Source organism: Manis pentadactyla, chromosome 3, assembly GCF_030020395.1.
Source record: "Manis pentadactyla isolate mManPen7 chromosome 3, mManPen7.hap1, whole genome shotgun sequence".
Classification (NCBI taxonomy): domain Eukaryota; kingdom Metazoa; phylum Chordata; class Mammalia; order Pholidota; family Manidae; genus Manis; species Manis pentadactyla.
The window spans coordinates 218,914,203-218,937,942 of NC_080021.1; the positions used below are offsets into that span (position 1 = coordinate 218,914,203).

A 23,740-nucleotide genomic window follows, 5' to 3' on the forward strand; every position below is an offset into this window, starting at 1 on the left:
AGAAGATGGGGGAATGTGCTGACTGGGGACAGGCCTGAGGCCCTCGGGGTCCCAGCCGCCCACTTCCTCCTCGGGGGCCTGGGTGAGGCTGTGTCTGTCCTGGAGAGGGCAGAGCCCAGATAACTCGTGGCAGAGTCAGCATCACAGCAACGCCGACCTCTTTCCTCTCACGGCTGCGCCAACCTCCTGCTACACAGCACCTCCTGTTTCAGAACTTGGCGCCCCTCAGAGAGGGAGGAAGGGGTGGCGGGCAGAGGAGACTTATCCTGGACCTCTGCCTCCACAGTGTCCGACAGCAGCGCCCCATCCTCTGACAGCCCTGGGCTCCCTCCTGGGGCCTGCTCCCGTCCAGGCTGGGCTTTGGGGAAGCACCCCCACACGGCCGCCTCGCGGGGGCTGCCCAGAGTTGTGGCAAATGCTCCCCACACATTACCCTCCACGGAGCCAGCACGTGGTTGTTTCCTGATTAAAGCTTTACTGGATCAATAGCAGTAAAGCAGTCCCAAAGAAATTGATCTAAGGCAGTGCCCTTTTTAAGAAAAAACCGCTCTTTCCACAGGCAAAAACCACTTAAAAATAACACACACAACTATTTGGTGTTTGGAGCCAGTTCCACTGGGTCCCTGCAAAGGCCGTCCTGCTACCTGGAGATGAATCACACATGAATCCGGGATCTACGCCTCCCCTGGGAGCTGGATTCCAACACCCCCACCCCCTCCGAGTAACGCACGTCAGCACCTGTTTACAACCTCTGGAATGAACTGCGTGCTTCGGAAGGCAAAGCTGTTAGCATGGTGGAGAACATAATTACCAAGGAGAAGTGGAATTAGGGCCCGTGCTCATCAAAGGTGTTTTTCTCTCTGTGGACCCGGCTCGGCATAGGCTGCGGTTGGTACACGAGGCCGGGCCAGCGTGATGACTGCCCCACCGTCAAGTCCTGCCTGGACGCTGCTGTGGTCAGACACACAGAGACCGGAAAGGAGGCAGGAAGCTCAAAGCCAGACAGAGGACACAACCGGGTCGGGCTGAAACGCCCCCAGCCCTGGTCAGGGCAGATTCCGGACAGACCACTGGAAGAGCCAGGCCTTCCCTGGGCCCTGGGCCAATGGCAGACCTTGAACCCCAGGGAATTAATCTGGTGGGCCCCACCATGCACCCCACTGCCAAGCCCGACATCAGGGCGCCTCTTCACCCCACAAGTGATCGGTGGCCAGCCCTGTCCCTCCCCCACACCCCTGGAGCCTGGCGTCTCTCTCCCACCCCCACCCCCCCACCACTGCAGGGGAAGCGCATCCGCCTTCTCCCAGCTCCCGGACGGCCCGCCTCCAAGCCACCCAGCCCAGCAGCCCCAGGGGCTTCTAAAGCGCCGTCAGAGCACACCACCTCCTCTCCAAGCCCATCCGGGACCCCTGGCACACCAGGACGAAGCCACCCGCCCACCACCCTGCCTCCCTGAAGCCTAAAGGCACTGCCCTGAGTCGCTGTCACCTCCCCTGAATGTGACCACTGTGTGTGCCGTCCCCCTAGACCCTGGACCCCTGGAAGCAGTTGCCAGGCCTCACCCATCTTTCCATCGACCCAAAGGCCAACCAATCAGAGGCAACAGGAGCTCAGTAAAGGTGCCCTGAGTGCTAGGAGGTCCAGATGACCTGTGGGAGTTGCAGGAAGAGCTGGTGAAATCTGGGAAGACTGCCTGGGGGAGGTGAGAAGCCTGGCACTCCTTAAAGGAAGGGGGAGCTCAGACAGGCAGCGGGGAAGGAGGGCCCTCGAGAAAACGCCCACACCCACCCGGCACGGGATCTGACTACAAGGGAAGAGACCGACCACCATCTCTTTCACAGGCACAGAAAGGCCTGGGACCAGGTGCCCCCCACAGGAGCCCACCTGTGCCCCCCGCACGGTCCCACTGCACCACACAACTCAGACAGGAACTAGCGCCTGGGGTCCCAAAAGTGCATTTCACATGGAGTGGGGGTTCCAAAGCGAAGGACAGGGAACCAGCTGTACCAGCACCTGCTGGGACCCATTCCACAGAGGCGCCTCCGAGACCTGGGTGGCCAAGGGCTCCCTGGGGCTGCACGTTGCCTCAGCAGCAGTGGGGCGGGTCCCAGTTGAGGCCCGGCCTCACCACCACCACAGGGTGCCGGCCCTTCCTCCCCTGAAGGAGGCCGCGCTGCCAGGGCTGTGCGGGTTCCCGGGTCCCTTAGGGGGCGTGTGCAGCTGCAGGGACAGGGCAGCTTCTCCCCTGGGTGCCAGCCAGGACCGAGCCCCCGCCCCCACCCTGGGCAGCTGTCCTCAGGGACCCCAGGGGGCTGGGCACTGACTCTCGGGCCCACCCCCACGCTCCCCACATCAGGGGCTCCTCCTGGCCGGCAGGGCTCACGTGATCTACAGCTCTGCTCTCCCTGAGTCCTGCTGGCTAACAGATGTTTCGTTTAAGCAGCTAAATTACCACAAAATACACCCAAAGAGATGACAGGCCAATTTCTCCCAAGGCTTATTTGCATGAGAAGGGAGTGGTGTGTGAAAATTCTATCTTCCCTTTTCTGAGAAAAAAAAATATATTACACACAAGTTGAGAAAAAAGAGAGTGGATGCCAGCACACGAATCACCACTGGGAATGTTCAGATGGATACGAATCCCTCTCTCAGAAGCCCCACAGCTCCGCACAAGAGAGGACGCTGAGGCCACAGTGGGCAGGCCACCGTCTGAGCCCCGCCTCCGTCGGGCGAGCCCTTGCCCTCTCTGCTCTGTGCCTCGGTTTCCAAGGCTATCGCGTGGGTGGTGATAACCTCTGCACAGGGTTGCATGGGGCTGCCGTCTGCCAGGCCCAGGCCCACGCCGAGTGCCTCCGGGGTGTGCCTAGCTATGACCATCTCGGCATGGCCAGGCAGGCCCAGTGTGGCAGCTGACTGCACTGTGCCCAGGGAAAGTCGGGATGGGCTGACCAGTCCCACACGCGAGAGAAACTTTCCAGGCTGGGTCCACTGTCCACCACCAAGGAGCAACCCGGGCACTGGCCACACTTCTGGGGCCACAGATGGCAAAGCAGAGGGAAGACTGAGGGCTGCAGCTGCTCGGCTGGGCAGGGGGGACAGGGTGGTGACACTGGCCCCCTGCCCGGCTGCTGATTTCCCACCCTGCATGAGGCAACCACCAGCAACCAGAGGCCCAGGCTGTGGTGGGGAGGGCAGGACAGGGGCCCCAGAGCTAGTCCAGAGTGTGGGCAAGCCACAGTCACGCGTCCCTGGCATCAACAGAACCGGCTGTTCAGTGGCCACCTACTTGTGGGCCCTGACTTAAGGCCAGGAGACGGCCAGGGCTCCAACAAGCAGAGAGGGTGGACACAAGCCCCAAACAGCCCAGAGGTGGACAATGTCACCGAGGCTTATCAGGGATGCCAACAGATGCACAGAATGGAGCCTCTGGCTGGAGGGCACAGGAGACCCAGCCTGGCCTCCTGACCCAAAGTCCACTTGATTCGTTCACACACGCACCTAGTCCCAGAAACAAGAGGGCATCACGGTGCCAAGAGGCTCAGGGGCACGTCCCCAGCAGAGACAAGCCAGACCAGGCAGGCCCATGGCCACTGCGGACGGTGAGCTTACAGCCTGGATTTACTGATGGTCACTCACTCCAGACAAGGCGCAGGTCCTCCGCAACCCAGCCCTCGGCTCCTGCCCACGAGACCATCGGGAAGCACCTGACCCCACATGCAGGCTTCCGCCAAGCATTGGGGGAGCAGCGGGCAGGGGGTGCAGGAGCACCGCCTCGTTAGCTCACCCAGGGAAACTGAGACCCCCAAAGATGTGGCAGAAAGCCCATGTCACTGCTGAGAGCAGGCGCTGCCTCCTTGCTGGCTCCCAGACAACCGCAGCTCCCGGGGGGCTGGCCTACCGCAAGGCGCCTGGGAAAACACCGTTCTTCCAAAGTGGCAGGAGAACACCCAGGGCCTCACCAGAGGCAGGGTGGCTTCCCGCAGAGCAATGACACACACCTACGGCGGGCCTGCGGCTCTGTGTTCCTGGGAGGAGGCTACGGCTTCCTCCCAGCCATCTCTGGAGGCACCAGGGGCAGAAATCAGGGCCCCATTTTACAGATGGGGCAACTGACAGCCAGGTGTGAAGCACAGGGCCTGAGAGCTTCCCACTGAACCATCTTCCTTCATCAGCTGCCCTGAATCAGGTGCTGGCCATGCACAGGAGGTGGGGAGGGGAGGGGACTTTTCTCCTTACAGTTCAGCCAAGGAGGTCTCCTGGGCACCCTGTGAGGCACAGAGTCACGAGCCCGGAGCAGAGGAGGCCATTTCCTGGCCCAGCACCACGTGAGCCTCTCTCCCCACGGAAAGCAAGTCTTGGGGAATCCCCAGTGGCCCTGCCTGGGGCACCCAATCCTGCCTCAGTATCCCAGTTAGGAGGCAGTGCCAACCTAGGGTAACAAAGGGGCCGAGAAACATGCCACAAGGGAAGCCACAGGAAGCCACGTGGGACACAGGGGACTTGGACAAGGGCCTTCCACATACAGATGTATGGCAGCCAGCAGCCACCATCTGTCAGGCTTGGGGTCCTGCCTGGCCGGTGCCAACCCTGAGCACGATCTCCAGGGAGCCAGCAAAGACCCTTGCACAGGACTTGGAATGTGTGGGACACCAGACAGACCGCACCTCTCGCACAAGCTCACTCGACTTTCCAAACAGTGGGGTGCGGGTAATGATCCGCATTTACAGAGACGGAACCAGGGTCAGAGACATGACGCGATCTGCCCGGCATCACAGCACGGAAACTCACAGGTCGGGACACAGAATGGAGCTCTTCCTGAAGCCCATCCACCGCTGTCCTGCCTGGAGGCCCCACCCACCCGGCCAGCATGGTGGGCCAGCACTTTCAGCGGCCCACGGGCAACACGGGTTTGAGCTGAGCAGGTCCACCCATACACGGATTTTTTTTTTCAGTAAGTCCATTGGAAAAGTTTTTAGCAATTTGTGATAATTTGAAAAAACTCCCAAACTCTGTAGCCTAGAAATACAGAAAACATTTTTTAAAAAGATATGTCATGAATGCATAAATTATATGTAGATACTAGTTTATGTTATCATTTACTACCATAAATTCAACAGTAGGCCATTTTCACCTGTGTGGGGGGCAGGAGATGGTGCCCCGCCAACCCCTCACTACTCAAGGCCCAACTGTGTTAATGTATACAATTAGTGTATTTGCCTTTATTAGCACAATGGCAAAACATAACTTTTTTGACATCTCTTCCGGAGGATGGAGGCCACACAGGCAGAGGTGTCCAGACCCACGGAAGTCACGCTGTGGCCCCGAGGCTCATTCGCCACCACCTGCTCAAATTCCTCATGCAGTTCTCCAGCCCACAAGGGAGGTACTACTTTTTTACTGTGGTGAAACACGCATAATGTAACATCCAGTGACACTCACAAGGCTGGGCAACCACCAGCACCATCTAGTTCCAGAACCTCACCACCCGAACAGAAACCGGTACCTGCTGGCAGTCACTCCCCATTTCCCACCCCACCCCTGACAACCACTGATGTGCTTTCTGTCTAGATTTGCCTGTTCTGGACACTTCCTGTAAAAGAATCACACACTAGGTGGCCTCTTGCACCTGGCTTCCTTCCCTCGGCACGTCTGTGTTGTGGTGTGTCAGTACCTCACCCCTGTCATGGCTGAGTAACATTCCCTTGTTCGGATGGACCACACGCTGTCTCTCCATCACCTGCCGAGAAGGTGCTGTTTTCATCCCCATCCTACAGGGGAGGAAGCTGAGCCTCCTTGGCGGTCGAGCCCAAGGGCCCGCAGTGGTCAGTGGCAAAGCCGGGACACCAGCCTTGAGCCCTAACCACACCAACTGTGCCCGGACAGCACAGGAAATGGGGAGTCTGGGCCCTTCCACAGCGAGACACAAGGGCCCGGGGGCAGCAGCGATGCGGCAAGCCCAGGGGGGCCCACACAGCCTGTCTCTGGCCTGGTCACAGCCCACTGCCCTGCCTCATGCCTTCTTCCTTTAGGCCCTGGGGTGAAAACAAAAACTGAGAGGCACCCAGATGGGTGCTCGGCATCAGTGCATGTGAGCAACCCTCCCTCCATCAATAGGGGAACAGCTCCGACCTGAAAGGTGCCTTGTCTCTCACCAAAATGACTGTCAGATTTTTGTCCCTCCTGTCCAAGCAGCAGAGAATCTGGGGGCTGGGGGAGGCAGCACAGACACTGGGATGGAGGTGAATTAAGAGGGAGAGGAGCTTAGAAGCAAGGGAGAGAGGGGCCTCAGGAGGTGGCTGTCCTGAGCATGAGGGGCCACAGCCTTCCGCCCCTGCCGGAGGCGGGCTGTGAGCCGCAGGGAGCGTCCCGGGCCCTGGGATACGCTCTACAGCCCTGGGAGGCAGAACCCCTCACGCACGTAAAAGACAGGATGGTCCACGCTCCACCTACAACCCGTCACGCGGCGCACCTGCAGTCCTGGCAGCACACAGCTGGCCTCCCCCCATCCCCGGGCCTGCCCCAGACCACAGCCAAGCCCCCATGGGAGGACGAGGCCAAAGAGCCACCACATGAGCCTTGGAGAGTGGGCGTGGGAAGCCCAGGGCAAGTAGGAGCCCAGCTTCTCACAAGCTGTGCAGCCCTGGCAGGTGGCCTGGCTCTTGGCACCTCAGCCATCAATGCGGCCACAGCATCCCCCTCAGCCCAGAGCTCCAGTGGCATCCTATGTTTAAGAGACAATGATGATCATCAAGTGAATATTGATAAAAACTGGAAACGTGTATGACCAGGGAAATCCAGGGGCTTTCAGGAGGGAGGCCGGCTGAGGCAGGGCTGGCGTGGATGCAGGAGGGCACGGAGCAGAGAACATCTGGAATGCAAACCTGCCTCCCTGCAAAATGACCCAGTCCTGGTGACATCCTCCCGGCACCCCAACCCCCACGCCCCCCGCACTCCCGTCTCAGGCATCCACCTCTGGCTGACCTGCTGCAGCCACGGAAGGCGAGCAGAGCGGCTGCACCTGTCAGAGGCGAGCCCAGAGGCAGCGCGGCAGCGTCTTAGAAGTCCTCCGACAGCATAAGACAGGCAGGCGCCCCCCACACAGGAGACAACATGGGCCTGGGGGCCTCGGGGTAGGCCCCCCACTCCTGGAAAGGCCTGTGGGCTCACAAGCCCCGGCTCGGAGCTGGCCGGCTCTCACCCGGGACCACGTGTGTGCACACTGCCTCAGCAAAGGCACAAAACCAAACCAAGAGAGGCATTTACGGCCTCACGTGTAGGCTGGCTTAGGCGGCGAGAATGGTGTGTTACAAATGCTTATTTTAATCCTTGTACAGACTCTACAAAGGCTGACAAATAAACCCCACAAAACAGAAACATCACGTGTTTCCAGCATTGCTCAGACTCCCAGAACCTGTGGCCACCAGACAGGGAGCCCCACGTGGGTGCCAGCACCCCGGGTCCCAGCAGGCGGTTCAAGCACACAATGCACACCCCTGCTTCCCTCTGCGGCCGCATGTTTGTTATGCTAGTTTATCTTTTGGATTCAGAAACCAAACAGGCGCAGCAGCTACAGGATGCGGGGCCCGGAGCCTCCCCACCCCACTCAGCCCCAGAGCAGAGCTTCCGAGGATGAAGGACGCAGCACCCAAGCGGGGGCTTGTCCAGGCTGGGGAGGGGACTCAACCCTCCCGAGGGCAGGGTGCCTCTCCTGAACCCCACACACCGGACTTGCCTCCCAGTCATGTTCAAGGACACGTGTCAGGGGGGCCCTTACAAGGAAAAGCCGATGCCCCAGACTCGGAGGCCCCGGAGGGCCCAGAGTGGGGATGCCCAGGGAGAGGACTCCCACTGTGGGGCAGGGGGCACTGCTCCCTGAGTACACATCACACCCAGGCGCTGGGCTGGGAGCTCTGGGTCCCCTCTGCGCCCGCCAGTCTCGGCCAAACCACAGGAGTGGCTGTCAGAAGCTCCCTTTCACAAACAAGGAAACGGAGGCCCTGAAGGACAGTCGCACAGCCAAGAAGCAGCGAGGCAGGATTTGAACCCACATCTGAGAGGGTCTGGTGCTGCACCCATCTCCAAACCAGGGACGAGCTGCCGGCCACCCTACCACCTGACAGCACACGGGGCTACACAGGGTGAGAAATTGGGGTGCCCAGGCTGCGGGGCACAAAGACGCCCATGGGGGGCCCATGGTCCCAGGGGGCTTGAAGGAACAGGTGCCCTGCAATCATCAGGTTTGGCACGAGACCTCCTGTGTGGCACAGACAGGAGTCCAGGAGCCACAGCCGCTCTGTGGGGACAGTGAAGAGCTGCCCCGACCCCACGCCCAGACAGGCTGTAACTGGCGGTCTCGTCCCCAACAGGCCCCAAGGGCACCTCTGCAGGCCCTCTGCCCAGTTCCAGCGTGGAGCTGACACAGATTTGAGGACAGCAGGTGCAGAAGGGGGAGACAAGACTACACAAGTCTCGCAGCCAAGCACGACTGTCAGGGGGCCACCGCCACGTCCTGGACGCTGCCTGGGCTCCGAGTGGCCGCCCCAGCTCTGCCCGCTATCCTCCTGCATCTCAAAGTGCCAGCTCCGCTTCTCCATGAGCTCTTTCTCCATGTCCCCTCCAGAAGGTCAGTGACCCAAAGACAAGGGCCCTGACTCTTTTACCCAATGCCCACAAGCGTTTGGCGGCAAAAGGGAGCTGAGTTGACGGCGGAGAGAGCTCCTCCCAGCCGCCTGGGAGCAGGTAGGGGCCAGGCTCTGAAGCCCTGCAGACGGAGGGCACGGGCCAGCCCTGGGCCACCTCTGGATTCAGGCACCGCAGTCACCCAACATCCTCACCAACGGCGGACCCTGCTGAGGGCAGCTCTGATGATGGACAGAGGAACAAAGTGGCCAGCGCTCCAGAAGCTGCACGACCCCAGGCTGGCCTGTCTCCCCCGTAAGCAGGGCACAGCCATCTAACCCAGTGCCTCACACAGTCTCCTGAGGCCCGTCCCTGAAGCAAACACCCATCTCCAACCTGCATTACCTAAAGGCACCTGGTTTTCAAGGCCAGCTCAAGCGCCACCTCCACTGTGAAGCCCTCTGCAGTCATCTGCCCCCAGGACCCAATCACCCCACCCACTACAGACTAGCACAGCCCCAAATGACCTGACAGCAAATCCTGGGTCTGACCCCATCTCCTGCCCTGTCCAAGCCGGGAGGAGGCAGGGCTACCATCCACCAGCTGAGAATCCTCCACCCTTGTTGGGCCACCGAGTGAGGGCCAGTGCCCAGCCAGCGGGAGAAGCCAGCCACCCGGGCTTGCCTGGGGCACAGTGCTCTGAGGCTTACAAGGCCAGGCGCAAGGCAGGGACGGCGCCAGGCCCATGTTCTTCCACCAGATCCTCCTGGCAGCCTGCAAGGTGACCACCATCATCCCCATTTCAGACGAGGAGAACGAGGTTCGGCCAGGCCACTGACACCGTCACCACCAAGATTCTCACGGCAGATGGATGAACGGTGCAGCGGGGGCCCCTCCACGGCCATTTCATTCAGTGTTCCAGGACCTATTCATGGCCCGCACCACTGCAAGCACGAGGGGCTCAGCCTCTGGAAGCCTCAGTTTCCTCATCTAAAAAGTGCAGCTGAGAGCAGAACCCCAGCCACAGATGCTCCAAAGGATGAGGTGCACTCACACGGTCCCGCGGCACTTAGCACGGGTTTTGATGCGAGGTAAGCATGGAGAAAGCTTGTCCTTGTTGAACACTTCCTGTTTGAGGAGCCCATGCCAGGGGCACTGGATGCAAATGGAGACATGACCACAAACTGTGATGGGACAGGCAAGGGGGCCTGGGGCACCAGGACACCTTCAATGCCCCAGGCCCCCTTCAAAGGCCCTGCGCATATGGTGGCGGCAGGCCAGCCCGCTGCCTGGCTTTGTACAACTGATGAGCTAAGAAAGGTTTTCACAGTTTTAAACAGTCAGGAAAAAAATCATCAAGAGAACAGTATTTTGTGACACATGAAATTCAAATTTCATTCTCCATAAATAGTTTATCGGTGCACGGCCACACTCTCTCGTTACAGATCGTCGATGGCTGCTTTCCCACCAGGAGGGCTGAGTTGAGTGGCTGCAACAGAGAACGGCCCACAAGGCCCAAGATATTTAATGTCTGGCCCTCCATGGAAAATGCTTGACAACCCCTGCTCGGGGGCATGAGGGGAGGAGCTGGACTAAGGGGCAGTCAGGAGGGAGGCCCACCCGGCAGGGCCTCAGCTGTGGGGCCGCGGGGTTTGAGTCTAGGTATCTGCTAACCCAGGGCCACATGCGCCAGCCCCACCACCACTGCATCCCCCTCCCACACTTGGGAGGCTCTGAAATCAGCCGTAGCCACAGGCACGGCCTGTACAGGGATGGCAGAAGGGGCTGGAGGGCATCACACTGCCGAGTACCCAGCACAGGACCCAGTGCATCTCTGGAAGATGAGGGGGAGTCCCTCCAGGGAGGGACATCATTAGTCACCCAAGCCTCAGGGCAAGAAAGGGTTCAAATGAGTGGGGGGGGGGTCACACTGTGGCTATTCACCCTTGTCAGGCTCCCAACAAGGTTGCTGCCCCACCCCTGAGCCCACGCACAGCTGTGTTCCCCATTCCCGGCACTGAGATGCCCCATTTCCAGGGCCCAGACCACAGACTGAGGCAAGTTCTCCCTCATGATGGTGTCACAAACCCGGCCACGTGGCACTGCAAGTGTTCTGGAAACCAGTGCTGCCAAACCTTCTTTCCACTACCACCCCACCTAAGGAGGCTTTTCGGGGATTCTTCCTAATCGCCGTCCCTACTTGAAGCTTTCATACCACAGATATGTTTGTTTGGTCTCTATACATGGCTGTGCTTTACATATAAAAAGAATATGATTTCTTACTATCCAAAGATCTGACTTCTGCCCCTTTGGGGGAAATATACCCCCTATTGAGAATGCTTGGGTTAAGTAAGTTATTAAAATTAATGTTGCACATTTCTTATTGCTTTTATAGCACAACCACCAGAAATTTTAAAATACAAATGTGGCTCACGTATTTCTATTTGGCAGTACTGATGTAGACAGAAAACAAAGACAAATGTAAATGTGTGTAGGTATGTATATGTACATAGGCACATACACACACACCTGGGTGTACTCACCGACACACGCACACAAACTCCCAGGTCTGACCTGAGCACCTGCAAGCATGCACACCCCAGCAGCAGTGTGCACACATGCACCCAGATCCTGGCTTCTAAATACCCCATTCCACGATGAACCAGAGCTCTTCAAAGAAAGGGCTGATTCCTGAACTGGGACAAAGAAAAACACAAGATGAGCCCAGACATCTTGTGCCAGAAAGGGTTGCAGTGCTCAAAAAAGGATGGGAACCTGTCAGTAAGCCAACAGAGGTCAGCCAGAAGCAGTTCCCACTGGTCAAATGTGAGCATCAGAATAATGGCTGCTACAGATTCTAACCCATGAAATAAAATAGGAAACCATACTCCAGGCTGGCAGAAAGAAAGGAAGGGAGGGAGGGAGGGAGAGGAAGAGAAAGGAAAGAGGTGGGCAGAGAGGACGAGGCATCTGTATTGCCTCCAAGGGCCCTCGTGGGAATATTTGTGAACCCCAAGGGGGACAAAGTGACTTCACAGTGGAGCGGCCTGCAAATACCACCTTAGCGAAGAGATTCAAGTCAACATTCCAGCAACGGGGCAAATCTAAAGCACATGCTGCCTGCAAGACAGGACGCAAGGAGGATACAGCAGTGTGGCTGCTCTCTGCCCCACAGGTGGGCGACCTGACTCTAATCCTGAGAAGCTGCCAGACGGCCCCCAATGGAGGGAATGTTCTGCAAAGGCACCCGTAACCTTCAGCAGTGCCAAGGTTGTGAAAATCCAGGGAAGGCTGAGGCGCCATCCCAGACTAAAAAGCAGCAGCTGCTGGCAGCACCCAGGTGGATCCTCTGCTGAAAAAGGGCACTTACTGAGACACCTGTTAAGGCCTGAGTGGACTATGTGGTGGGGCTGCCACGCTGTACTCAGGGTCAGATGACTGCCCTGTGGTTATGGAGGGAATGCCCTGGGGTGTGGGAGACACACTAAAACACCCAGGGCTTGGGGCATCAAGTCACCGACTTACTCTCAAATTAGTCAAGAGAAAGTTAGGTATTCTGCACTTACAGCTTTTCTGTGACCTGAGATATTTTCCCCCCCAAAAAAGAGAAAATGAGAAAAAGAAATCTACCTGAAAGAGAAGAACAGGAAAGGATTCCTTGTCCCACTAGAATCAGCGTTCCGCCTCTGCTCTCTGGAAGCCCTGGCGTGGCACACCTGAGCTGCAGGAGCCAAGCACCCTCCGGCTGCCCTCGGGGACTCGCACGCACCGGGAGGCTGCTCTGCAGTCATCTCACCCACACCTGCTGTGCTGCGCTGCGCATCCCGCTCACCTGGAGGCGAGGAGCGCAGGGACCCAGCTGCCCCCAGCAGCCCTCACCAAGCCCACAGCCTGCCTGCCAGTGCAGGGGCTCACGGTTGTTCCCCCAATGAAGGGACACAGTGCCAGAGGTGTGAAGGAACCAAGGGCTGCCAGGCTCTGCGTGATCCAGAAATGAAGACTTGGCAGGACTCACACCAGTCAAGAGAGGGGCAGACAACCGCACAGGGATGCCGGCGTTCCTCACTCAAAATCCATCCAGCACCTGGGCTGGAGCGTCAGCAGCAAGAGTGTGTGGCTCCCAAGTGACGCGCGCATTAAAATAAAGTGCAAAAGTGTGGGGTTAGGAACACACATGGGGTATACAGGGGGCCAAGACCAGGCTCACCAAGAGGCAGAACAAAAGTGAAATCGGAGGAGACTTCCTAGAGGAGAGGGCCTCCAGCCTAGCTCTTGCAGGAAGAGCCAGGCTAAGAGGGGAGGTCTTCCCACACCGGCACAGCACATGAAGGACCCAAGGGAAAAGGCATGGGGGCAGGGCCGACAGGCTGGAATGTCAGGTGTGACGCAGGGATGGGTAGGAAGGAGTGTTGGTGCCAGAAGAGCGGACAGAGAAAAGCTGTGGCAGCCAGGGGCCCGGGGCCCCTCTATGCCAGGTCCTGCAGACAGGCTTCCCAACCTGTCCTGTGGGGAGAAGGCCTGCCAGGGCGGTGTGCGCAAGAGCCTGGTGGGTGGCGCCCTAGACGTTCAGACTGCACACCAAATGCAAGGCTGCCTGCTGGCCTCAGCAACCTCACACCCAAAGCTCCTTCCAGACGCCTGCAATCTCTTATCAGAATCAGCAGATTGTGGACATACTTAATTAGTTTAATTAAACCCAAGGTGGCTTCCAGGCATTTTGGATGAAAGAATAAAGCATACCCTGCCAGCTCCAGGGGGCACAACAAAGGGGCAACCTGGATCTCTATGCAAACACCTCCTGGTAGCCGGCTCTGCACACAGCAGATACTCAATAAGTGTGCACTGCTCCTGTGCTCCTCAGGGCCAGTCACTGGGATCGGCTCAGAGAGGAGGGGCACTCCAAATGCTATCCTCTGAACACAGGATGTCACCATGACAAGCCAGCATGGCATTCTGAAACATGGGGACACCATGAAGCCTCTGCACTAGACAGGTCCCGGGCATGCCCTGGCAGCAGGGAGACAAAGACCCTGCCGACTGATTTGCCAGCCAGGCATCCAGATCCCCAGGGAGGGCGGGCACGCACTCCCCATGCCACCCGTCCCATGGAAACAGACACACACCACCAAGGAACCGAGAAGCAGGCAAGGAACACCCCCGAAAGTCAGTGAGGCGTCTTAGCGAAGTCTTCTGAGATCATAGTTGGTTCACAATCCTAGCCGACCTAAGGTCATGGTTTTTGTTTTGCCATTTACTAGCTGTGTGACCTGGGGCATATCCCTCTACCTCTCTGGGCTTCAGCTGCCATACCCATGAGACAGGGATGGCGTACCCCTCCCAGGATCGTGCCTAGCCCTGGGCAGCCCTAGTATGAAAGGGCAGCTGTGATCTCTCTTGCACGCTAACCACCACGGACTGAGAGTACACCTCCCATCCCTTCTCCAGGACTGTAAGTTTCCCAGATAACAAAGAGCAGCCATGCAGAGAGGCCACCCAGGTCCTTTCCCAAACCCCGCATGGCCACACACAGTAAGAGAACGGTTTCTTTCATTGCAATGCACAGTTGGAGCCACCAGCTAGCCCCCGGGCCCAGTGCATGTGGGTTCCTAGCACACGTGCAGGCCTGGGTGACAGCAAAAGACACGCAGAGCTCAGGGTAACCAGCCCCACACTCCACGCGACCACAGGCCAGCAGTCAGCCACGGGGCGACACCACCGGTGTCCAGATGACCACCTGAAAATCATGAGCGGTAATTCAGCACCGCACTAAGGGCATTCTCTGCCTTGCCTCACCAAATCCTCCCAGCATGGCTGTGAGGTTACTGTCACTCTCCTCCTTCAGCAGACGAAGAAACCGAGGCTCCAAGGTGGTCACCTACCTGGGAGGGGACAGTGCCAGGTTTCAATCAGAGCCTGTGGCCATCACGACACACAGATACTCGCCCATCAGGTTCTCCCTGCCCCCACCCCCAAGCTGGGGCGGGGGGGGCTCAAAGGGGCTTTGGGGGGTATCAGTGCTGCTCCCCACCTCTCCATGGCTCCAGGAACCCAGCACCCCGGCCGGGCCAAGCCACCTGCCACAGCCAGAGCCCCCTCCCCCGGCCGGCCCAACCACAGACGGGGCGGGGCCTCTGCTGAGCGGACCCACCCACACAGGCTCAGCCGGAGCCGGGGGCCGTCCCCCTGCTAATCAGCCGGGAACCGAGCAGCAGCCAGCAAGCCCGGGCAGCCCCTGCCGCTCACAGCAAAGGCAGACACTCCGGCGGGCCCAGCTCTGCCCTCCACAGCCCTTCTTCCCCTGTTTCCCCAGCCCAGCCCCGGGGGTGGCGGGGACTGGATCTGCGCTGGCCCCGGGCGGCAGGGCACCTGCCTGGGACCCGGGCAGTCAGTACTGGGAGTGCCTCAGGACGGCTCTGGCTTCGGGGAGCGCGGAGCACCAGAGCGCCGGAGGCTCGCCGGGGCTGCCTCCCTGGGCCGCCTAACGGGAGTGGGAGGGCGGTCCCCGTCCCTTAGGGCTCTTTGTCAGCGGCCACCCCCCATCCTCCCCGGAAGGGGGGCCCCATCTCCTCGGAAACACCATGCCGGCCAAGGGGCAGAGGTCGCGCAGCCCAGCCTGGAAAAGCAGTGACTCACTCCATCCCTCCTTCCCCAGCCCGTTTTCCGATGCCACATTTGTGAATGGCCGTTGTCCACGCGGACTTGTAGAGGGACCGAGAGAAAGAGGCTACAGAGCCAACAGGAAAGTGCCCCCGGTCCCTTGGGCACCCCGCGCCCCTTCCACGCTTGCTGGGGTGCGGGTTGTGTGACCCGGCAGGACAGGACGGGAGCTTCCAGTCCGCTTAAGTCTCAGCCAAGTTCCCTTTAAAGGGCCAAGAAAAGCAGCTCCTGCCCACTGAGCAGACATTTTCCGGCCGGCCGCGGGCCACACGCGCCTTGGCCACGACAAAGGCCACACTCAAGGGTGCCGGGGAAGCAGAGAGGGGCTCCCGCTCGCCCCAGGGCCGGATGCCGCTGGCGTCCAACCCGGTCCAGGAGGAGGTGGAGGCTGGAGGGCGGCGCGGGGGCGGCGCCCCCCGCCCACCCGCTCCCTGCGGCCTGGGCGCTCCTGCTCCGCGCCCCGCCCGGCCGGGCCCCTCGGGCCGCGCCCCGAGCACCGCCGCGCCTGCCCGTCCTCCTTGGAGTCCAGCCCCCAGGAGCTACGCTAGAGGACCCGAAGCCCAACGAGGCCACCCGGAGAGGCGGGCCCCAGGGGTCGGAGACGACACAGAGAGGGGACCACGGAGGCGGGGAACCACGGAGGAGGGCACCCCGCCCGGGTCCCCCAGGAGGCGCAGACCTGGGCAACGGGCGCTCCCAGGCAGTGCCCGCGGGCGGCGGGGCCGCGCCCCAGGCTTGGGGGACTTTGGTCAACTTCGCGCCTCCGGGTGGCCGCGCGGAGCCGGCTCTGGGCCCGGAGCGCGTCCTTCTCTCGGCTCCCCGTCCCGCCGCCTGCAGCCGGCCCTGAGCCCCACCGCTGCGGCCAGGGTCCCGGGACCCCCCCCCCGCGCGCGCGGACCCTCACCTGGGACATCTGCGGCCGGAAGTTGATGTCCTTGAGGTCGACGGAGCCGGGGGAGAGGTTGTGCAGCAGCTGGCACAGGAGCACGCCGTCGCGCAGCGCCTGCGCCAGGTCGAAGACCACGGCCGAGGGCCACACGACCCGGTGGTTGGGCGGCAGGACCTTGCAGTCAATAAGCCAGCGGCCGCACTGCCGCCACTGCTCCATGGCGCCCGCGGCGGCCGCAGGGCCGCCCGCTCAGGGCAGCGCTCGGGCCAAAGTGCGGCGGCCGCGGGGCATCCCGCCCGCCCGCGCGGGGCTCGGCGGTCGGGGCGGGGCTTCGCGCGGGCAGCCCCGGGTCCCCGCTGCGCCACCGAGCGCCCCCTCCTCTTCCTCCGGCTTTCCTCCGGGGCGCCGCTCCCGCCCACGTGCGGCCGCGGGGTGGGCGCTGGGGAGCGCGCGGGTCCCCCCTTCACACACACAAGTCCCCGCGGGTCCCGGGCCGGGCTCCACGCAGCCCGCCGCCGCAGCGCTCAGCGACCCGCCCCACCGGGCGCCGCATTCTGCGCTCTGGGCGCCCCGCGGCCGCTGCCGCTCCTGCCCCGCCCGAGACAAAGGCCCGGTGGGTCTGTCGCTCTGCGCGTCCGGGCCCGGCCGCCCCAGCCGCCGCCGCTTTGTTAGCCCGCGGGCGGGCTCCGCGCTCCGCGCCCGGCGCTCGGACTCTGCAGCTCCGCGGCGCGGGGCTCCGGGGGCGCTGGGGGGCGGGGGGCGCGGCCACGGGTGGGGCGGGGAGGGGGCGGGGCCCGCGCGCTGGCCGGGCCCCTCCCCGCGCCCCAAGCTCCGCCCCCGCCACCCCCCACTTCCTGTCCCGCCGCCGCCCGCGAAAGTTGCGGAGGGCGGGGGCTGCGGCTCGGGCAGCGGCCCGGGTCCCGCCGACTCAATCCGAGAGGCGCCAGGACTTTCTCGGAGCTCACACCCTGGGCGAGCGACCTCGCTTGCGGAGTGATGGCTCGGTCGCTGCCTGTGCGTCCCTCCAGCGTTCCGCTCGTGCATATCAGGAGGTGACCGCTGTCGCGCGGGGGACCTCCGCATGGCCCTTCCGGACAGAGAAACCCAGAAGGGGTCACCGACTAGGCCGGGGCCTCCCGTGCCCCCAAGGTCCATCAAGCGGCCCCTGCGAGACAACTCGAGGCCAGAGGCGCACGGGCCAGGGTATGTGCCCAGAGCCCCCTTCCCAGCCTCCTTCCTGGCCAGAGACCCGCAGAAGCCCCAGGCCGGGCACAGAGAGCAAAAGGCAGGATTCCCCTGCTTAATGACCCAGGCGTCTGGCACTCGCAGCTGTCCAGAGGGCAAATCCTGGCGTTCGAGATGGAGTATGTGAAATAAGTAAATGGGAGAGAGGGAAGGAGAAGAGGGCCAGCTGGCTGCCCGGGGGCTCCCCCACCCCCACACAGCCTGCGGGGGCCCACTGACCCCGCCCTGAACTACTTCCTGGGCCACACCCTGGGGGGCTGGAAGGCCCTGTTCTCAGCAGCTGGCCTCCTGTGACGGTGGGAGGGCTCCAAGCACTGAAAGAGCCGATCTGGCACTGGCATGGTGTGGGCCCTGGCTCAGACGTCAGGAGCCCTGCGTGCTCAGGGCCGACGCCCGTGGCCGCTCTGGGCAAGTCCGAGCCCTTCTCTGAAACTGGCTCAGTCATGAGGTGGAAGTGGGGTGACCAGTCTTGAGGGGCCTGCATTGGACACTAGCAGTTGAACCCTGGACCTGGGTTAGCTGGGTGGCACTGGGCAGCTCCCCTTTGGGCCAGGCCCGTGCCCCTTCGGCATTCCTGGAGCAGGGGCCAGAGGGAGGTGACACACCCATCCCACTGCCAGCTCAGACCATGCCCTGGGCCCTCAGTACTGAGAACTGGCCTCTGCAGAGTCAGGCTTGCCCCTTCCCAAACTCAGGAAACAGCAGGGGGACCCAGGCCAGGGTCTGGCCCCTGGAGAGAGGCGGGGGAGGAGCTGGCCTCGCAGGGCACACCCAGGCCATGCTCACAGTGGTCCTGGCCAGAGTAAAACCAGGCCAACTGACCAGTGAGCTCCAAGCTCCTGTCCAGGTGTCCCTCTGAAGAAACCTTGGTGCACAAGCACCGGAAGGACCCTGCCTCTGGGGGCGGGATTGAGCCTGCCCAGCTGGAGACAAAGCAGGTGATCCGCTGCAGCGAGTGGACCCCTCCAGCATCACTCCGAGAAATACCAGCTCTGGTGGAGCTGAACCCAGCCCTTCCAGCCCTCCCTCTGAGAGTGGCAGGCACCTTCCCGGGCAGCACCCCCCCCCCCATTCTGTAGCATAGGGAGCACCCCTTGTCATCAGAATTGCTCTCAGGAACAGGATTCACTGGCCAGAGGCTTTGCACAGTGCTTGGGGCAGATCGGGGCTTCCCTGGGGTGCCCTATTCATGGTGCCCTATTAATGCCCATGTGTCCCACAGGTAACTCCCTCAGCAAGAAAGGTGCCCCTGTCCTCATTGCCCTTGGCCTTCCTGACTGGGCAGAGAACCAACCAGGATGATGAGCCCAGGGATGGGAGGCAGGCGCTCACCGCTGACTATGCAGACAGTCGCCTGCCGCCCCCTGGTGGGTGGGGAAGGCACTGTTGCCCCCTGACTGCCCCGCTGTCGGGCGGCCACTGCCCAGCTGCACCCGGAATCTGGGGCTTAGGCTTGAGAAAGCCAAGTCAAGAGACCCAGGCCTCACCTAGGTGTGGTCCTGAGCCAATCACAACACTTGCCAGTTTCCTCATCTGGACAATGGGCATCCCCACTCATCCTGTGTACCTCAAAGGAACCTGGGAAGGTCCAGCAGGCAGGCTGGATCTAAATGAATGAAAGCTTGGCAGAAACTCTCCTCCGGACCCTTGGTGTGGATGCAATGAGCATGTCCACACTGCACCTACTCAGCAGTTATTAGGAAGCGTGGACATGGTTCCAGAAAACCCTACCGCCATCCGCATCCTCTGCCACTCAGCGCTGTCTGCCCGGACTACCAGCAGCACACCTCCAGGGGGGACGGCGCCCTAGAGGTGAGCCCAGAGACGACAAGCCAAACGCAACCCTCGAGGTGGCGGCGTCTCAGTGGGGCACAGCCAGTAATGACCAGTTTCACCAGTGAGAGGCCCTGTACTAAGTGCCTGGACGGTGGAGTGGGATGAAACCCAGGGGACATGAAGCACCCATACCAGTCCCAGGATATGGATGGTGGGTCACAGACCCCCTCCCTGCCTCCACTGTACCACCCTCTCCCCTTCAGTCTGTCCTCAGCAGCCAGCAAGGACCTGATCAAACCTTGGGGAGACCCTGTCTGTCACTCCCTGCCCAGAAAAGAGCCCTTTCCCCTCACCAGAGGGAAGACGCAATTCCTTCCCAGGCAGGCCCCACGTAGTGCACCCCCCACCCATATTACAGCTCTCCAGACACACCCAGCACACCCCTGCCTCAGGGCCTTTGCACTTACCGTCCCTCTGCCTGAGACTCTTGCCCACGTAGCTGCATGGCTCACACCCTTGCTGGTTCCACCGACCCCTCCCACACCTGCCCCCATCTGCTTCTCTGCACTTTCCCCCACCATGAGGCCAGTTCACTCAGCCTCATCCCTCTAGACTGTCAGCTCTGAGGCCCAGGGACCATCTCTGTCCTGCCCCCAGCCCACATCCAGCACTGCTAACTGGCTCAGCCCACAGTAGGTAGTCCAGAAATAGTTGTTGAATGAAACACCAAATGAATAAACCAACAGCTTGGCAAAGTACTGCAACTACATTTTAAAATATGACATATTCTTTCATAGAAGTCACAGAAATGTGTTAAACTGATGCAAAGATTTTTTTTAATAGGCTATATAACCTATTTAATTCCTCTAGCATGTTTTAACAACGTCTGTAGCATATTTCAACACCCTTATGTGAATGTGTGACATCGCCCTACCTAAGATATGCCCGGTAGCACATTTCCACTCAGCGTGTTGAATCCAACACTACTGACAGTTGTAGTGGCCACTCCCGTTTGAGGGCTGGGTGGCTGGCCTAAGGCGTCATAGGCGTGCTTCACCTCTGTTGAGCCTCCATTCGTTATGTTAGCTTTTTCCGTCCTGAGGGGTCAAGCGCAGAAACCAACACCCACACCGGTGAGCTGCTCCGGATCCCCCAGCATTGCGTGAAAGAGCCGGGTCCAGGCAGCAGGCCTCCCGGGCACCTGCACCGGCACCCAAATGCTGCTGCTGAAAGGAGCGTCTGTGCCTGGGACCTCCTGCTGTCCCTCGACACGCTGATTTGGGTGGGTGGGCAATGAGGGAAAAGGGAGGACACTGCGGTTTGAGAACACATAGCCACTGACTTGACCAGAGGTCACAGCCAAGACCACTCCTTTCCACACAGCCTCACGGGGGCACCACACGCAGCCAGACCAGGGGCTTGGTCGGCTCGTCTCCCCAGCCAACGCTGAGAGCCGCTGCAGGGTCTCTGTGCCTCCTGCCAACAGGGCCTGGCCGAGGGTCCCAGAGAGCTGCCCCTGCAGAGGCCCTCCCCACAGAGGCCGCAGCCCACCCCATGCTTCCCTCCCACTTCTTCCCAGTCCCTCCCTCCCTCATCCCGTGTCCTGGAAGCACGGCTCTGCTCTCGGGCGAACGGGAAGCGAATGTCTGACTCTTCCCAACACGACTGGATGAGGGAATTACTCTCACGTCCAAACCACATGGACACACACATTTTGCAAATTCCATTTGTAGCTACATCATGCAAATTCAGCTGTCACAATTTCCCAGGAAACTCTAGGTGTAGAAGAAGACCATCTGGGCTGCCGCGGAGTCAGGGTTTGCCTCGCCTCGCTCCGTGGTTGGTTGCCTTACATGGCGTTTGAAAAGGCAAAATGTGGTCGTGTTACTGCTTGTGGCTTCACCTTCCAAAAATTAAGGCGAACGCCCTTGTCCATAGATTATTCCCTGACCCGTGACCTCTGACATCTCGCTACCAAATGGCCCTTGTCTGGGCACCTCCGACTGTCCCAGGGCAGCTTTCTTTGGCGGGCCTGAGGCTTTGCTCTCTTCGGAGAGGTGCCTGTGAGGTCAGGGTGCAGGATTACTTACGGCTTTGAGGGAGTGGGGAGGAGCCTCCAGGACTTAATTCATTTGTAGGCATAAGGCTGAGAACTAGGGATTTGGGGCGGATTCCAGAATTCTGCAGGATCCTCTCAGGGCACCAACAGGCCACCTCAAAAGAGGACAGAGGTCCAGGCTGGCTGAGGACCCGCGCCCCACGCAGCTGGTTGTGAGTTAGGGGACCCCACCAGGACCTGGGGTGCCCGCCACCACTGAGCATGTTCCTCAGCAGGCTTGCCGTGGCACTCCGGCTGGTTCAAAGTCTGACCCAGCCCTCCCTGGTGTTCAGTACTGCCCTTCACCCCGGGCAGGGGACAGCCTCCCCGGCAACCCCAAGACCTCCCGCAGCCCTGCCACCTCCTGGGGCGATCTTCAGCACAGCCCAGCGGAGGGGCCGGCCAGCACCAGGGCTCTGAACGACAGAACATTCTAGCCGTCACCCCAAGCCCTGCGCACCCCAGCCTGGCAACCACTCATCTCCCTTCTGTGTCCACAGGCTTGCCTGTTCTGGGCACTGCACATCAGTGAAATCGTACAGTGCGTGGCCTTTGCTCTCCAGCTTCTTTCATTCAGCATAAAATCAAGGACCATTCATGTAGTGGGTGTGTATCCATTAAGGACTTTGTTCCCCCTTTTTGTGGCTGAATAATAACTCGTAAGTGGAATCCATTTTGATACATGCTATTTAATCCAGTGTATCTGAAACGTTGTCATTTCAACATGTGATAAACCTAAAAACTTACTAATGAGATATTTTACATTGCACTTTTCATGGAAAGTCTCCAAATCTAGGCTGTATTTTACACTTATAGCACCTTTCAACAAGAGCACTAAATTGTCATCAGAAACATCTGATCAGGATTTAGGCTTCATAAAATTTATCGCTGAAAAGGTATATTCATGTAGCCTATTGTTCCAGATATACTTAAAAGTCTGCGAAAAACCGAATCAAGTATCAAATTGTAAGTTAATTAAAATTAAATACAATTAAAATTCAGTTTCTCAATCAAAAAAGCCACATTCAAGAGCACAGAAGCCACATGTGGCTCATGGTTGCTGCCTTGTTGGGCAGTACGGGGTCTCTGACACCTTGCTCCCCACACACACTCCCCGAGGCCAGACCATGTCTTTCTCCTCTCTCTTCCCCACCTGACCCCTGCACACCCCCATCTGGTGGGAGTGACCCTTTAAAAAAAAATCTGATCATGTTCCCTGTGCTCAAAGCCCACCCTGTGTCCACACAAAACCTTGCACACCCGTGTGCACAGAGCACTATTTGCATTGGCCAAAAGGTGGTCACAAACCGAGTGTTCACTGACAGACAAATGGATAAACAAAATGGTCCATCCATACAGTGGAATGCTGTTCACCCATCCAAAGGAAGTGCTGACCCCCCTACAGCACGGGCGGACTCCTGGAACACCGTGCTGAGTGAGAGAAGCCAGACTCCAAAGGTTGCATATTACATGACACCACTTATATGAAATGCCCAGAATCAGTAATCTGTAGCGACAGAAAGCAGAATAGTGATTATTGGGAGCTGAGAGGAGGGGAGGGAGGGGAGTGAGTGTTGAATGGGGACAGAGTTTCAGTTTGGGAAGAGGAGAAAGTTCTGTGGGTGGGATGTGGGGGTGGCTGCACAATGAGAATGTACTTATTGCCCCCAGACTGTGCACTTAAAAACGGCTTAAATGGTCAATTTGATGTTATGTGTATTTCACTACAAATATACAAAAAGGAGTGAAGTACTGGTATGGGTGATAACACGGACGAAGCTAGGAAGCATTACGCTAAGTGAAGGAAGTCAGACACAGAAGCCTCTCCCACGGGCCCCCTCGGGAAACGTGTGCTTCCTAAAACCCGTCTTGGCCATCTCTTCCTTCAGGGACTGTCCCCTGCCTTCACATCACCCCTTCAGTGCCTTGCTTGGAAATGTCTGCCTGGGTGTGGGCTGGACTGCAGGATCCTCTGGGCCTGGTCTGCGGACCACGTCCTTCATGTCTTCCCAGCACTCAGCACCCAACATGAACTCATCCACCCACCCACCCACCATGCTGTCTGTCTGTCCCTCTATCCATCCATTCAGAGCATGCTTCCTGGGCGCCCACCTGCAGGAGCCCTGCCCCCAGGCGAGCTGGAGCTGGCCCAGGGTCAGTGCCAGCAGGAGGGCGGCCTCAGGGGTGCTGGCAGCAGGAGCTGCACCCAGGCCTCTTGCCTCTGGGGGAGGTTCCACGGGTCCCAGGGGGCTCCATGTTGTCTGGAAGCAGAGCTCCACCCCCTGCAGACATTCTGGGCTCCCCCTACCCCACGGCACATTCCCAAGCTTCATCCTGATGTGACGTGGTGACTGCCCCAACAACCCCCAGCAGAGGTCCCCACAGCTGAGTGACCTCATGGGTCACCTAGGTGGGCGCCCAGGAGGAGGCCCTGTTAAGGACACTCTGCAGGTTTC

General features: G+C 59.8%; 1 protein-coding gene across 3 annotated transcripts in view; it reads right to left on the reverse strand.

Annotated features, from left to right (window-relative positions):
* Positions 1-16,398, reverse strand: part of VAV2 (vav guanine nucleotide exchange factor 2) — a 171,938-nt gene extending 155,540 nt beyond the window's left edge. For all 3 annotated transcript variants that reach the window (XM_036901424.2, XM_036901422.2, XM_036901420.2), the window contains exon 1: positions 16,181-16,398. In XM_036901424.2, the coding sequence (XP_036757319.2) occupies positions 16,181-16,384 (204 nt within the window). In that variant the 5' untranslated portion in view covers positions 16,385-16,398. The remainder of the gene's footprint in view (positions 1-16,180) is intronic.
* Positions 16,399-23,740: the final 7,342 nt, after the last annotated feature.